The 15565-nt window shown below is 36.8% G+C and overlaps 1 protein-coding gene across 1 annotated transcript in view; it reads left to right on the forward strand.

Annotated features, from left to right (window-relative positions):
- The window catches only part of LOC131078987 (fructose-bisphosphate aldolase-lysine N-methyltransferase, chloroplastic), a 137515-nt gene that overhangs the window by 73393 nt on the left and 48557 nt on the right, over positions 1 to 15565 (forward strand). The window contains exons 7-9 of the mRNA XM_058016851.2: positions 2337 to 2406; positions 5263 to 5306; positions 5462 to 5542. Coding sequence (XP_057872834.2) covers positions 2337 to 2406; positions 5263 to 5306; positions 5462 to 5542 — 195 coding nt within the window. The remainder of the gene's footprint in view (positions 1 to 2336; positions 2407 to 5262; positions 5307 to 5461; positions 5543 to 15565) is intronic.

Raw genomic sequence — 15565 nt, forward strand, 5'->3', positions numbered from 1 at the left:
GAAGAAAATGAAGGTTATGTGAATTTCGCTCTAGACCCTTTGGAAGGGCCAGGAGCGAAATTCTTACTTGGGCTCATTTCTCACCTTTTTCCTCCCTTCTTTGGATTGGATATAACTTCTTAGGCCTCCTTCCATCATGATCAAGTGAATTTGCTCCTCAAGTTGGCATCTAGTTCAAGATTTTGTGAAGAAATAGGGTCTTACAAGAATTTCACTCTGGACCCTTTGGAAGGGTCAAGAGCGAAATTTGCATTTTGGGTTGATTTTTGACTCCAGTTCCCACATTTCTTCATTTAAACAAGTGAATTGCCTTCAATAATACCTGGGACATGGATTAGCTCATGGCTTTGGGCAATGTAGAGCGTCTTATAGAGGAATTCGCTCTGGACCCTTTGGAAGGGTCAAGAGCGAAATTCCTATTCTAGGCTCAATTCACCTTCAAACTGACTTGACTTTGTCTTAGACTTGATCCTAGATCCATTTCCTTCCATATCCTTGCAAATTTGCTCAACCATTCAATGATTTAGATGAAGAATTTAGGTTCTTTGTGAAATTTCGCTTTGGATCCTTTGGAAGGGTCAAGAGCGAAATTTGACATTTTAGCCTCTCTGTCAGGATTCATATATGGAAAATAACATTTAAGTACTTTAAGTTATATTCCATATATACTGTCAGGATGTTTGAGAGTTGTTTCGGACCTCCAGGAGTTATAATGTAAAATCTAGTTTTTGGAGGATTCTTCAATTTTCGAGACTTGTCAAATTTCAGGATCAGGATGAAATTCCAGACTTAGCCAAATTTCAGGACATTTGAGGATCAGGATGACATTCCAGACTTCTCAAGGCAAATTCGCTCTGCCCTTGATGTAAGGGATGGGACCTAGGAGGACATTATGCATTCAACCAAGGTTTTAGCAACTTGAAGTGCGACCAAATAGTACACAAAAAACACCCTAGGAATGATCTAAATTACCCTAATCACTCAATTGACCTGACCTCTTGAGGAGATCCACTTGACTCAAGCAGAGCCTGCTACCCTAATGAGCCCCTTGGCGACCCTTCAAATGCAAAAGGTCAATAGACAAGAACCTAAAAGACCTAAAAAGCAAACCCTAGAAAGTAGAAAGTAGGGGTCCCCATTTGCAATGGGGCGATGTGTGAATACGTCACAACAAATTGCTAGATAACCTTAATCATCATCCTTTGACATCAATGACAAAATGTCCAACAAACGGAAACCCAATAGTAGGGAAATACTATCAAATATACTCCAAATCAAATGCCATCAATAGGTGCGACCAATATAAGGTAGTACAACTAGCCAAAATGATATAACTAGTTGGTTCCGAAACTGAAATTTCTAGAGGGGTTTTGTCTTCAATAAATTAGTAAGCTGAACTCTTTTCTCTTCACATTTCCTCTTTTTATAACTTTTCTTGGTGAATAAAATATTAATTTCTCCTTTTTGGCTGCATATTTTTTTTTACATTGATTTTTTTTTGGCTCCATATTCACTTTAACATTTTTAGAACATTTTAAAGTGTGCAAAAATGTCACCTTTCCCCCCCTTGAGCCTAATGCCTCCTTTTTTGCACAAATTAAAGTCGTTTTAAAATAAATAACAGAAGTTGTCAATATAAAAATATATAAATGTAACTTTTGACATCTTAATTATTTAATTTACTTATCCCTTTTTTTTATGCCAATTAGCTTATGGGAAGATATGGGAATTAAGCTAATGGCCAAATATTTGCTTACTTGTGAGAAGGGGGCATTACAGCTTAGTTGATTTAATTGTGGGCTTACACTCCCAAGGGGTTCTACTATTATTTTAATTTTATTTTTAAGGTATAACCTTGTGGACTTGCTATCCTATTTGGGTTTATTGCACTCGTGATATGTATATACAGGTGGTCTCAGATAACCATTGTTCTCGTCTCGTGATTGCGGTTTTGTTGTGCATCCTTATTTCTGTTTGAGCTTATTGCATTATTGAACCATTGTTGTGTGGAGTGATATCTTCAGTTTTAATATACATATTAAATTTTCTTTGTATCACAGAGATTGGTGCAGATTCATAGAGTTATTTTGTTTCTAAAATTGAATGGTAATTTGGTAATTTGCATTTTCTATTCTTACTGGTCAATTGTCTTTTCCCTATTTAAAATTTATTCTTCAGTTGCTTCTAGTGCTGAGTTGAATTAAAATGACCTTTATGCTGATTTTTTGTTTGGTTTGACAAATTTGTCTTTTTCTTAAAACATGGACTAGATAGACAGGATCGTTACTCATGATTCACTGAACATTCTAAGGGTGGATTTGGTTCTTTTACTTCAGGCTTTGCATCATTGCCCTCACATCTTCGGAGATGCAACATTTGGAAGCTTCATGCATGCCTATGCTTTAGGTATGAACCAGAACCAAAATTATTGGTCTCTGATCTAAAGTCTTGTTTAGTTGATATTTCTATAGGCTTATAGCATTGTTTTTTGGGCCCTTCAATTATTGTATTTTAAAATATAAATATTAAAAATAATAAAAACAAAACGTAAAAGAATAGTTAGTAGGCCAAAAAATAGCTGTTAGCAATTTGAAATCCATTGTGGGGTGTTAAAATGTGAAAGAACCGCCTCAGGTTACGTTACTTGTAATATAGCTGTGCATTATCATGAACTTTACCTTGCTACAGATATGAATATGCTCTTGATTTTTAATATGAGCTAGGCTTTATGATGTTACTTCATATGCTTGCACACTGGTTATGAAGTGTTGCATTTCTTGCAACATAGCTGTACACTATAATGAACTTTACCTTGATACAGATGTATAAACTTTGTTCGTTCTGACAGGTTTGGACATGCTCTTGTTTTTAAATGTCATGTCCCTACCTTGACAATAAATATGCTAATAAAAGAAAATTGTCTTTTCAAAGATTTCACAGTATTCTGAATCAAATACAGACAGACAAGAATGTGAACAAGCTAGAGGATGCATCGATCCACAAATTCATTTGACTAACATTTCTCCTAAAAGTAACACCAAAGGAATGGGCACAAGGCAGCAATCAATAACATTAATATAATAACATATAGAAAGCTCCTAGACTTTGGATAGCTTTATGCATAGTTGTATTTTTAAAGACTTTAGCTACGTGGACGATACATTGAAGGAAGTTATATGTGGTTTGAAGAGTATTTTATGATCCATTGCCTATAGTTGGGCTGGATTGAATAATAGAGTCAATGCCAGATGGAAGGACATGATCACAGCACCTTGGTTAATACGTTCCCCATAACATTAACAAATTATAATATTTAAACGGGATTATTGCGAAGCAGTATATCGCACGTGAACAGCGATTGATATCTCCAAATACAAGCACAAAGATAGCATCCAAGATTTGTCGTGAAGAGTATAATGAGTCGAAAGTATGGTGCCGTCAAATAATCCACACCGCTGTTTATTCTTAACAATTGTGGGAAGAATTAATAATTAACACAGACTATCTGGTGACAGGCATCATATGATGATATGAAGAAAGGAGCAATAACATGAAAGGAGGAAGTGACAATGCTTAAAATATATTAACAAATTCAGACAATGATTAGTCAAAGGGACGATAAATAGCTTGGAATGTAATTATATTAACAGCGACTAAGATATAATAATTGAAGGAAGGAGCACTAAACAAATCCATATTTACAAACAGTAATTGGGGTGACACCGATTAAGGGAATACAATAGGCAGTAGTATATTAAAGAGATGCGATCTGTTGTGGAGAGACACGGTTAGGGAAAGACATGTCTCTTACACATTCAAGGGATACATCCATTTGGATTGTAAGATATATAATATGAATCGAATCCCATTTTGAAGGGATCATCATGGAAAAAGAAACTGAAATAAGTTCAGTTTATGATATCAACAATCGTCCTTGAAGGAGCAGAATATTATCTGACTGGCAGATTCCTATTATAAAAACATTCATTCATAAAGAGAAGGGAAAGTAAGACAAGAGAATACGGAAGAAAATGTAGGGAGGAAATAAGGCAAGACCAAATTCGAAATGCCAACAGTCACAAGCAAAATCATTACGGGTATGGATAAAAAGATATAGGATTGCTAACACTGTATAATGCTGCTAGTATAATTTGCTATTGTTAATAGTATTTAATATTGTTGATATAATTTATTATGGTTAAGACAATTCAGTAATACTACTGATACAACTTAAAATTGTTAATACAATTAATATTAATATAATTTAATATTGTTAGAATACAACTCAATTCTGTTAAGAACATAATAATACTATTAATATAGTAAATCATAAGGAGACAAAAAAACATAATAAGGTCTAAGTAAATAATTGACAATGTAATTCGGATTTTGCCATATCAAATTTAATTCTTAACACATAGATTGTGATGATCTGATTCTTTGTCTTTCTCTATACTTGCAAAGATAGGGAGTGTGTGGGGGAAAAGACAGAGTAAATCGGTCACATGGCGAAAATGTCCCAAGATGGGTAGTAAACCTTGAGGGAGCTGCATGTAGACTGTGTCATGCACCCTTGGCACAGTAAATCTTCCATCTTGTAAGGTTTAGCAGAATAGGGAAGAGGAGTTTCATGCAAACTACAGGAAGTAAATGATACAACAAATTTACAATCTGTTCATCTTAATTGAAAAATATTTTAACATTTCATTATTGGCATAAGTAAATGATGGATAGGTATGCATGATATTAGCTATGGTTGGATAATATGGAAACAGTCAATTTGTATGAAGGGTGAACTCCTATTCCTAAATCCTAAAATTATTGCTAATTTATGTTTTTAGGGTGAATTTAAGAAAGGGGTCATTACATTAAATATGAGCTAGCCCATATTTTTATATGGTTACTTGATATTCTTGAACACTCTTAATGACTTGTTGCTTTTGAAGGTATTTATATTAAAAAATCTATCTGTGTTCTCAACATTGTTTGTAGAAATATGTGCTCTGAATTAGTCTTATTTTTTAATTGGATTTAACTATCAAGATACTTCCATATACGTGGACTGAAGATGGTTGGGACACAGATAACTGATGGTTCATTGTTTATGTTAAGATGTCTGTGCATAATCCAAAATCTTAATTGGTTTTTATGATTATTTCAATTTTACTTTGACTCGATCCTATGTGGTACAAATAGGCAGGACAATAAATATGACCGACGCATTACTTTGATCTGACATCATTGTACATATTGGTCTCACAGTTGGGTCACGTGCCTGGGGAATTACTTCAAAGGGCCTAGCACTGGTATGCATCACATCTTCATGTTAAGACTTTTTATCTATGTGTTTCATTAATTTTACAGTATCGATAATGAAAAGAAGGTTCATATTGTATTTAGGTAGCTGTTTACCATTCTATGATTTTGTTGATGTATTTTGTTTCAAACGAAGCTTTGACAGATACCATTTGCTGACTTCTTCAATCATGATGGAAGCTCTGAAGCTGTCTTACTGAGTGACGAAGATGAGAGTTTTTCAGAGGTGCGTGATCAGTGCATTTTCATGTTCTTTGGTTTCTACTGTTGCAAGTAAGCTTAGTTACTAAAAGATATAAAGATAAAAATTTACACAAATGAACATTGAACCAATAAGTCAAATATCTATAAGTGAAAACATTGAAAAGTAATTATGATGCATATAATGGTGACAGTTATACAAGATATTTTCTTACATACCAATGTAACTAGTCCAAATCAAGTTTTCCATAATGCTATAATGGCTATCATAGCTAAAGTGGGTATATGCATATAAAAAATCATAATACATAAAATGGTGGTTTTAGATACCAGCAAAAAATGTATATAATGATGCTGAATCAAGTTTGTCGCAAACCTAAGATAGATTACTTCCAGTATGGCTGCTATCAGAACAAAATAGTCTTTAATTTTTTTTGTTGTAAAGGGTCCTCTGATTATCCAAGAGTAGGTCTACCTTCATCAATAAGATATTCTCTTACATACCAATGTAACAATTCCAAATCAAGTTTTCCACAATTCTATGATGGCTATCATAGCTAAAGTGGGTATATGCATAGAAAAAATCATAATACATAAAATGGTGGTTTTAGATACCGGCAAAAAATGTATATAATGATGCTGAATCAAGTTTGTCACAAACCTAAGTTAAATTTGCTTCCAGTATGGCTGCTAACAGACCAAAATAGTCTTTAATTTTTTTAGCTTTTTAGCTAAGGAATATTATACTGATGAAAGTAGACCTACTCTTGGATAATCAGAGGACCCTTTCTCTCTATTGTATCATTGAATTACAGACTATCAACTTAGCTGAGAAGCTTACAAAATCTTCACTCCATCAGATTGCTGAATTCCACAGAATCATTTCCTCCTTTTATTGTACACTAAGCTGGATTAGCAGGGAAATTCATCCTCAGCAGGTCATGAACATGGGTTGTTGTGGTGGTTAGTGCCTTACTGTAGCTTTAGACTATCAGATCGAAGGTCGTGTATTTGAGGCTAGCCAGGTGGGAGGGACCAAGTCTACCTCTTATATTTTTCCACCCAATAGTATTACCCATGTACTACAAGTCTACAAGCAATTACTGATTATATGCATTAAAATATATCCCTTCAAAATGTTTTATCAAATAAAATATCATCTATGATGGCATATCAAATATTTGCGGGAAAAAGTCATAGAATCTGAGTTAGCTCAAGATCATCAACTAAAATCCTATATGATGTATTGAGCTTATATTTTCTTATTAGCATTTTTAGATAGACAAACCTTGAATTTTTTAATGAGACTCTCTCCCTCTCTCTCTCTCTCTCTCCAAAGAAAGGCTTTACAGGAAAATCCTCATGGTCGATGATCTCTAATTAAGAGGAATTATAAGGACCTCAGTTTGTCTCAACTGTAATGCTAGTGCAAAAATGATTACCCATCTCTTCATTCTTTGTCTGTTTGCTATTCAAACATTGAACCCCTCTGATGGCATACTAGAATTTACAAATTACTTTTTACCAGGAGATCGGTAACTGCTACCCACACTGCAAAGAGATGGAAAATCTGCAAGTTGGTGTCCTATTTTACATCATGGCTGATTGGCCCTGCTCATATCCTTCAACGCATATGGATTGAAAGTACTACTAGACTATGCAACAATTCTTCAACCTTTAATACTTAGTTGCCTAAATTTATAAAGAACAACATTCAGATGTGGCTCTGATTTTGATTTCATGTCAAACAGGGATGTTTTGATGTGATGTAAAACTATCAGCGTGTAAGAACACCCCATAATTTATTTTTTTCAAATTGTTTGCCAAATGTGTCACAACAAGAAACAAGCAACTAAACACACCAATACTTCTCACAGTCATAAATTTCTGATATGGTTTCCAATGTGAAATCAATGCCTTTCATGTATTGCTTGGAAAGAGTGTGTAATAATGATATTAACAATGAGAGATGTTCATAGAAACAAGTCATAAATACCTTATTCTAATGTGTGGTGGAAGCATAAAAGTTTCAAAGGTTTGAAACCCCAAATGACAAAGGCTGCAAACTACAACAGGGCCAATTAGCATAAGTTCAACAACACAGAACACCTCCAAAAGTTGCAAACACTGCTCCACCAAACAAGGATGCTTTCCCACTTGCCAAACTCAACTCAAACCACCAACAACCACCCAGAAATGCACCTAATAAGGTCTTGACAATGAGTTGCTGTTGGAACCAAATAGATAGGTCTGAAATTATAAAATGATCACACAATGAGCCCTCTAACTTCACCAGAACTGCTGCTACAGATCTGCAGTTTAAGGCAGCAGTGAAAAATTTCAAGAATCTGCAATCCAACTAGCATGGACTACCATTCAGCTATGGCTATAGGCTGCAAGTTCACTAATTTCACCAATTATCATCACGAGTAGAAAGGCATCCAGCTATGGGTCTAATAATTGTTTCTAAACACTTGTTAGGTCTGTCTATGAACTGTTACGGTCATAACAACAGGAAGAAACTCTGTAGATTCACCCTTTTAGCATGCATAATTGCCATTTCATTGATTTCCTTTACCACATTTAAACCCACCATTTGTTTACACCTTGAAGATGGAGAAAGTGATGAGTTCAGGCCCTGCAAACAACACAGTGACATCCAGAACATTTGTCATCAAACCCCAACGCCTGAAAGTGATTAAGTAGGAATGGCTAGGGCACAATGCCTTGTATGGCCAGTTCAAACAACCTGCAACATTCACTTGAAAGCAGCACCTAAATATCAAGAATCCATGCCAAAGAATCAAACCCCAAGATCAACCATCAAAATACCTTGAATATTTTCACTGCTCCTTGAAACCTCGAACTCCAAACTCCATGAAAATCAATGTGATTCCTATGTGAAATCACCAAACCAGTTAGGATGGATCTTTCATCATCAAAACTAGTGCATATCGATGAGAGTTTCCATCCTCAATCAACCTTGGTTGAAGTTCTCTGTTCACTCTAGCAGCATCCTATTTTGTGTGCAAATTGAATTATCCAAATGATTGCCCCAATCCTCCTTTTATTACTTTTTGAGAACCATTTTAGTAAAATGCGTTTTTCTTTTTTTCGCTACTTTTTCAAAAAAGTGTTTTTAGCTTTTTAAAATATGTTTTTTTGGAAAAGCATCTTTTTGCTTTGCCACTTTTTTCAAAAAAGCACTTTTTGCTTTTTTTTGAAAAAAAAATTGTTGCTCTGAAAAAAAAACAATTTTTCCACTCAAAAAGACCTCTTTGAAATATTAAAGACGTTTCATGTGCAAAGGCTCCCCTTATATCTCCTAGGTAACCACTTCAGGGGACATAATTAAATTAAAACACTAAAATAAATATTATAACGTTAACTTAATAATTTAGTGTGATAATTTAAATAATCCAAACTACTTTACGGAAAGCAACATTAAGGCACCAAAACTAAAATTGATCACACCAAGGAGGAATTTATGCTGAAGAATGATGCTGAGTGCCAAAATAGGTGCTTACTAAAAATAGTAGTGTCCTCCAAGAACTGTGGAGAACAACCTAGAAGGCCCAAAATGCAATGAAAAGCATCATGACAATCTTGAAAGCCAACTAAACTACAAACCATCATCGGATGCCACGAAGACTCGAAATTGAGCTCTCCAAGAACATTGGAATTCTCCTAGCTGACTTGGAATGTTATTGAAAACCCTGAAAACTGGCCAACACTCATGGAACAATATGGTGTAAAATGAGGACATTACAGTTGTCCCTCCCCAAAGATCGCTTTCCCTCAAGCAATTCCAGGCTCCAGCTCATAAATAGAATGATCCCATAGAAATCTCAATGCAATTCCAGTATCCCAAATAATTTTAGAAGATTTGTAGGTCCATCTGCTCAGGACGCTGCATTGATGTGCATTTGCACAATTAAATTCCTGAAATCCTCCAATAAGAAGAGCAACCAAACACTGGAAGATCTTTGTCAACTCCTTAGAAAATCGCTCTCCATAATCACAAACTCGTGGCACCATAGGCGTAAGCTTGAAAAAGTTAATGTCAACTCCCTCATTTTCAACAATCTGGACACCAGCATAATGGATGTCATTGAAAAGTAATTTGCTGTCCCAACCATAAGTGCAAGCTCATAATAAGAAATATTAACTGTTTGGTGCTTGAACACCCATCCAACACTGAACCTGGTGAGCCAAATCCATCATTCTCTTTGGCTGAGGCCATAAACTAACCCTGTCAAGAGGCTAAGTGGTCTGAAAGTTCTTAGATTTTTAGCCATTCAAGTCTGATTTTTCAAATTTCACCACCTAGAAAGAAGAACAATCTCTGCAAGATTGAAAAACCTGTTGAGACATGGACCAGCTAGGACTCGAACCTAGGACCTTCCATACGCTGCTGGAGTGCTCTACCACTGAGCTACTGGCCCCTCTTGGACCAGTCCATTGTCGGTCTAGGTGTGGCTTATTTCCAACACCAACACCCCCCCTTAAGCCACACCTCTCGTGTGCTTGGAGCTCCTAGCCTGGACCTGGCTCTGATACCATGTACTAAGTTGGTGTCTCTTTTCTTTAGGTATATGGATATAGTCAGGACATCCAAATATCCTAAGGTGGCTAATATCAGGCTTAGTCTTAGTGAATACTTCCTCAGGAGTTTTGTCCTCAAGATGGGAGTGAGGGCATCTGTTCTGTATATATACAGCGGTGCTGGATGCTTTAGCCTAGAGATTTGTGTTAAGGTTTTGATCTAGGATCATGGCCTTGGCAGCTTCAACTATAGTCCTATTTTTCCTTTCCGCTGCCCCATTTTGTTGGGGGTTATAAGGTATAGTGAGCTCCCTCTTAATCCCATTATCTCTACAAAATTCTTTAAATGAATCTGATGTGTATTCTCCCCCATTGTCGGTTCTTAGGGTTTTAACTTTGTTTACTGAGTGGTTTTCAGTTAGTGATTTAAATTCTTTAAACCTAGAGAGGATCTCTTCTGATTCTTTACTTTTCAAAAAGTAGATCCAAGTCTTCCTAGAGTAGTCATCAACAAATATTACATAATACAAGAATCCCCCTAGAGAGGATACGGACATAGGTCCGCATACATTAGAATGAACTAATTCTAGAATTTTACTAGTTTTCCTAGTACTATTTTGGAATGCACCTTTGGTATTTTTACCTAGGGCACATCCTTTGCATGCTCCTGAATGATCTTGCTTTAACTTGGGTAGACCTGTGACAAGGTTTCCCATTGAAGATAAAGCCCTAAAATTCAGATGGCCTAATCTTCTATGCCAAACTTCATTTGCATTAGTGGCTTCATGGATTAGGGCTAGATTGGGTTCCGTGCACAACTCATACAAATAGCCCCGTCTCTGTCCAATGGTCTTTGCCTTCTTGATGGAGGAGTTCCTTGGCCAAGCCAATACTCTGTTGTCCATGAATGTCACTCTGTATCCGTTATCTTCCAGTGCCGATACAGAGACTAGATTTCTTTTGATGCCAGGGACATATAGTACTCCTTCAAGCCGCAAGGTTATGCCTGTCTTCAATTTGATGGTGCAGGTTCATCCTCCTTACCTGCAATAAAAGAAAGATAACAATATTAGTGTCATAGTCATAATATCAAAACGTAAATACACCATCCTGCATATAACTTGTCCATTAAATTGGAAATTGCCTCGGCTGAATAATCGCACGAGTCACCAACTTAGTACTATACCAAATTTTGCACAAATTTTCTCTCTGATCCACTTGTATGAACACAAATACACTCATAATATGACTGTAAAGTGAGGTAACAGCAGCTCTCCTTTCACCTTCTTGATCCATAATCTCCCATGGTATGTGTCTCCAATCATCTTTAATTCCCAACAACTCATACATATGGTCCTGAGTATGGATACTCACCACCAAAGTGGCTCCACCACGTTGATGCCCATCAACCTCAAAGTCATAATAGTACTCCTCTCCTTGGGATGAATCCACAAACATCATCTCATGCCTAGTTATGAAAATTTGAATATCAACAAGGTAATGCCTCCAACTAATGACATTCTGATAAAACTCCTTAGTCATCTTATGACATCTGAACCTTACCTTGTCCACCAATGTCTGCCATTTTACTTGTAAGTCCTCAAAACAAATTAATTCATTTACTAATTTAATCAAAATCAGCAATGCAAAATGGGGACAGCAGCTGCAATAATGAATAATTCTAATATGCATAGTGTTGATGTGTGTTTTATGACACCTCAAACATAGAATAAAGTATTGAATACTCTATCCTCTCTTGAACAAAATCTTCTCAAATTCTAAGCTAAGTAATCAGTTGAAATGACTCCAAGGTTTATACTGTTAGGTCTTGACGTGTGGATAGTCTCGATGGTTGATGTGATTGCTGGTAATCCAAGGGGACTTACGTAATCGTTCTAGGAGATAATCCTTCAAAGTAAAAGGACGCCCTATGAGTCCGAGTAGCAAACGAAGTTAAGCTTATGTAAAGAGTTCAGTCGACCATGCAAAGTATTTAGCAATCAACAAAATAGTATGAACATGCGAATTTCACCATTAATCATCCACAATGATCTTTCCTTCATCTAAAATACTTAAAGCAAATATATTCTATCTTTGAAAGGATGAAGAAACATGCAGATACTCCAAACACAAGAAATCACCAACACTTGAATGATTTTATTATCTCTGGCAATATCAAAGCAACAATTCTTCAAAAATCTCTCATTAATTACAATTGATATGAGTTGAGCTTATATAGAACTGCCAACATAGATAAATGACCAAGACCAATCTAAAATCAAGGGCCAAGATTGTGCCATCTGAACCCTAATTAGGGTTTGTTACAACAAAATGCTTAATTATTGGATTTCATTAAATATTGGCCAATGAGAAAGGAACAACTTTCTTGGCACAAACTACGAGGATAAACCCTCCAATGAGAAAATTCGATGCCACATAGGATCATAACAAACTATCATCTAGAAGTTGGTTCCCCTTATCTCTTTCTTTACAAGAAAATTCAATGAATCTAGACATAATGCGCTCAAGCTCATCCATTGGGACACTTGGCATGATCTTCAATTGGTTCTTCATGTAGGCTAACTCGGCTAAGGATGAAGTGAAAACCTTCTCCCACTCAGGTCCCAAGTCTCGGATATTGCTCACAAGTGTCATGAATGATTAAATATCCTCCAGTTGCTTTTCTAAAAGTGATCCAACTGTCTTGAAGAAGATGTACCTTACTCTTTTTGTTAGTCTGTCAACAACCACGTCTACCTCTTCCTTCATATCTTTTCTAGTATTGCCTCAGCTGTGGTTACGATTCTATCATTTATTACCTTGATCATCTCCTCAACTCGAGTGCAACCACTGTTGATACCTTCAAACATGTCCCTCCTCATCCTAAGTGTGCAATACCATCTGTAGAAGTCATACATCTGTCCATCCTTCACTACTCCAACATTCACCGAAGTTTTTTTGGGGATATCCATCAATACTTGCAGCCTTGGAATGGTTAACTTTTTAGTGTGACTAAAGACATCATCGGAAGCAATGAGTCCCTACGAACTCATTTGCCTTGGTGAAGGCATTATCAATCCAACTCTTTGCCACATGAGAGGTAGTCCTCATTTCTTCCATGTCTTCAACTGAATCGGGTGGAAGCAATGATGGAGTAATACACAAAGGGTCATCTTGTCGTATCGGATTCTTGAGCTGTTGGACATAGTTCCTTAAGACATTCGATTCTTTTTCCAGCTTCCTCTTGTCTTCTTGCACCATCTTCAATCTATCCTGGACTGTCTTCACTTAATCATTCAGCTCTTTCATCTCTTGTTCAGCGGTAGCAGGACCTAGCTCAATAGTTGTTAAGTCATAGTCATCAGTAGTGATCTCATCTTCTAGCTTGTCCACTCTTGGAGTAGCTATCTGTATAGTCCGAGACCCTGTATTATCTCTCGCAATCTTGGAGAGCTTAGTAGCTTTCTTCTTCTCAGCTGTCTTACCAATCCTTTCCAAGAAGCTCTCTAAGTCATCTGTTGTGTCAGTCTTTCTTTAAGCCATGTTGGGATAGTGGATTGTTCCTTCTCTACTTCCAATTCCTTAGATTGCTGATCTTCCCGGGGTGGGGAGATTCTTTCCTCATTGTCATCTTCATCCATGATTTTAACATATCCATCCGCTACAGCTGTGTTGTCCACAACTTGCTCTTGCACTGTTGGTGGATCCTGTGTTTGAGGTTGCTTTTCCTTATCTGCTCTTTCACCTCAATTATCTTGTATAATAGATTCCAAGGACTCATTCGTGCCTTGATCTATGCCTCTCTTGAGTGACTGACTTGCATTGATGGATACTCAGTTCATTGTGACCTCTCATATGGATGAGGTGCTGGTTGAAGGATGACTGAAACTTGTCCTCTGCCTCTTTTGTCTCGATCCTTCTTTGTGACTCTCTTTCCTCTTATAACCCTTAGGTTGAGATGGCTGGGCTGCATTATCACTCATGGTTGGTTTGTGACTCTCTTTCCTCTTTGTCTCTTCATCAGATGAATCCGGATCTCCCATCATATCATATGTTAATCGTGCAAATTGATTCTTTAATTTGTTGGTTTGAGCATCTGTCCACCTTCGTGTGTTCACCATGACCGGTCTCATTAGCTCTTCTGATTTTGTGATCTCCATGTTTCTCCAGTTGACTTGTATATCCTTGTCTCTTTTTTGCTCATAGGCATGTTGGAGGCGCCTTCCTGTTGAATTTAGTCTTTTAAATTAATATAATACTCAGAAAATAGAAATTTATATTAATTTCCAGATTAATATTGATTGCTGTTAATGTTAGGATTTTCCTGAATTAAGCAAAAGTAGAGAAATGAATAGAATGAAATCACAACACACAAGTACCCTAGGAAAACCTCTTAGGAGGAAAAACCCAGCAAGAAAGATCTTCAGATATGATTATGTATTAAGCATAAGTTCTGATTACAACACTTATCTCTGATTGCTGTCCAAACAACAGGTTGCCAAGGTGATGTAGAATGATGCCCTAGCTGTAGATGACCAAGACACCAATCAGCAGAAGATGACCAAGACACCAATTAGCAGGCTGAAGCAACATATCACCAAATGTTCTTGCAGTTCACCAAGGAGCAGATTCGCCAAATGTAGGAGGGCAGATCACATTTAGGAGCAGAGCAGATCGCATTTGCTGATGTGTGTGAGAATATGAAAATACGTTTACTTCATCTTGAAGCACACACATATATATCTTCCTCTTGATGGTAAACCTCTAAGTCGGCTAGCATAATTATATTTTATTTATTAATTATTTCCTTAACACGTTTCATGAGAGGCACATCAAGTGGCGTGGGATATAGGTTCTACCCTATTTGGAGGGTGGTGTGTGAGAAAGGGCCCAGCCCTATTGGAAGATGGCGTGTGAGAAAGGGCCCAACCCTAGAGGGTGGCGTGAGAGAAAGGGCTCAACCCTAAAGGGCGGATTCCAATGTTGCCTTAGGCAATTGGAATCCGCTCTTCACCCTAATTTAATCAGAATATCGCTATCTTTCATCTTGCACACAAGCAAAGAATGGATTACATAATCAGAACATAGTAGACTTCCATCTTGCAAACAAGCATAGAATGAAATTATATAATCAAAGGTCTTCCATCTTGCACACAAGCAAATATTGGAATTACATAACAAAAGATCTTTTCATCTTGCACACAAGCAAAGACTGAAGCCACCTTATATTGCCCACAGAGGGTGGTGAAGATTATTTCTACCATCTTACATTGCCCACAGAGGATGGTAACAATTACTCCTCCCTGAGAAGACTACCTCCTTACATTGCTTGCAGAGGGTGGTTGATGTAACACAATGCATCACTGGGGATGAGACTCCCTCTCAACCAAGGTCTCATTTTCTGAAATTCCAAGCCTGTCTCTGAAGTACACAAACTTCACCTTGGATAGAGGCTTGGTGAGGATATTTGCAATTTGATCATCAGTGCTGACATACTTCAGTT

The sequence above is a fragment of the Cryptomeria japonica genome, chromosome 11, assembly GCF_030272615.1.
Source record: "Cryptomeria japonica chromosome 11, Sugi_1.0, whole genome shotgun sequence".
Classification (NCBI taxonomy): Eukaryota; Viridiplantae; Streptophyta; class Pinopsida; order Cupressales; family Cupressaceae; genus Cryptomeria; species Cryptomeria japonica.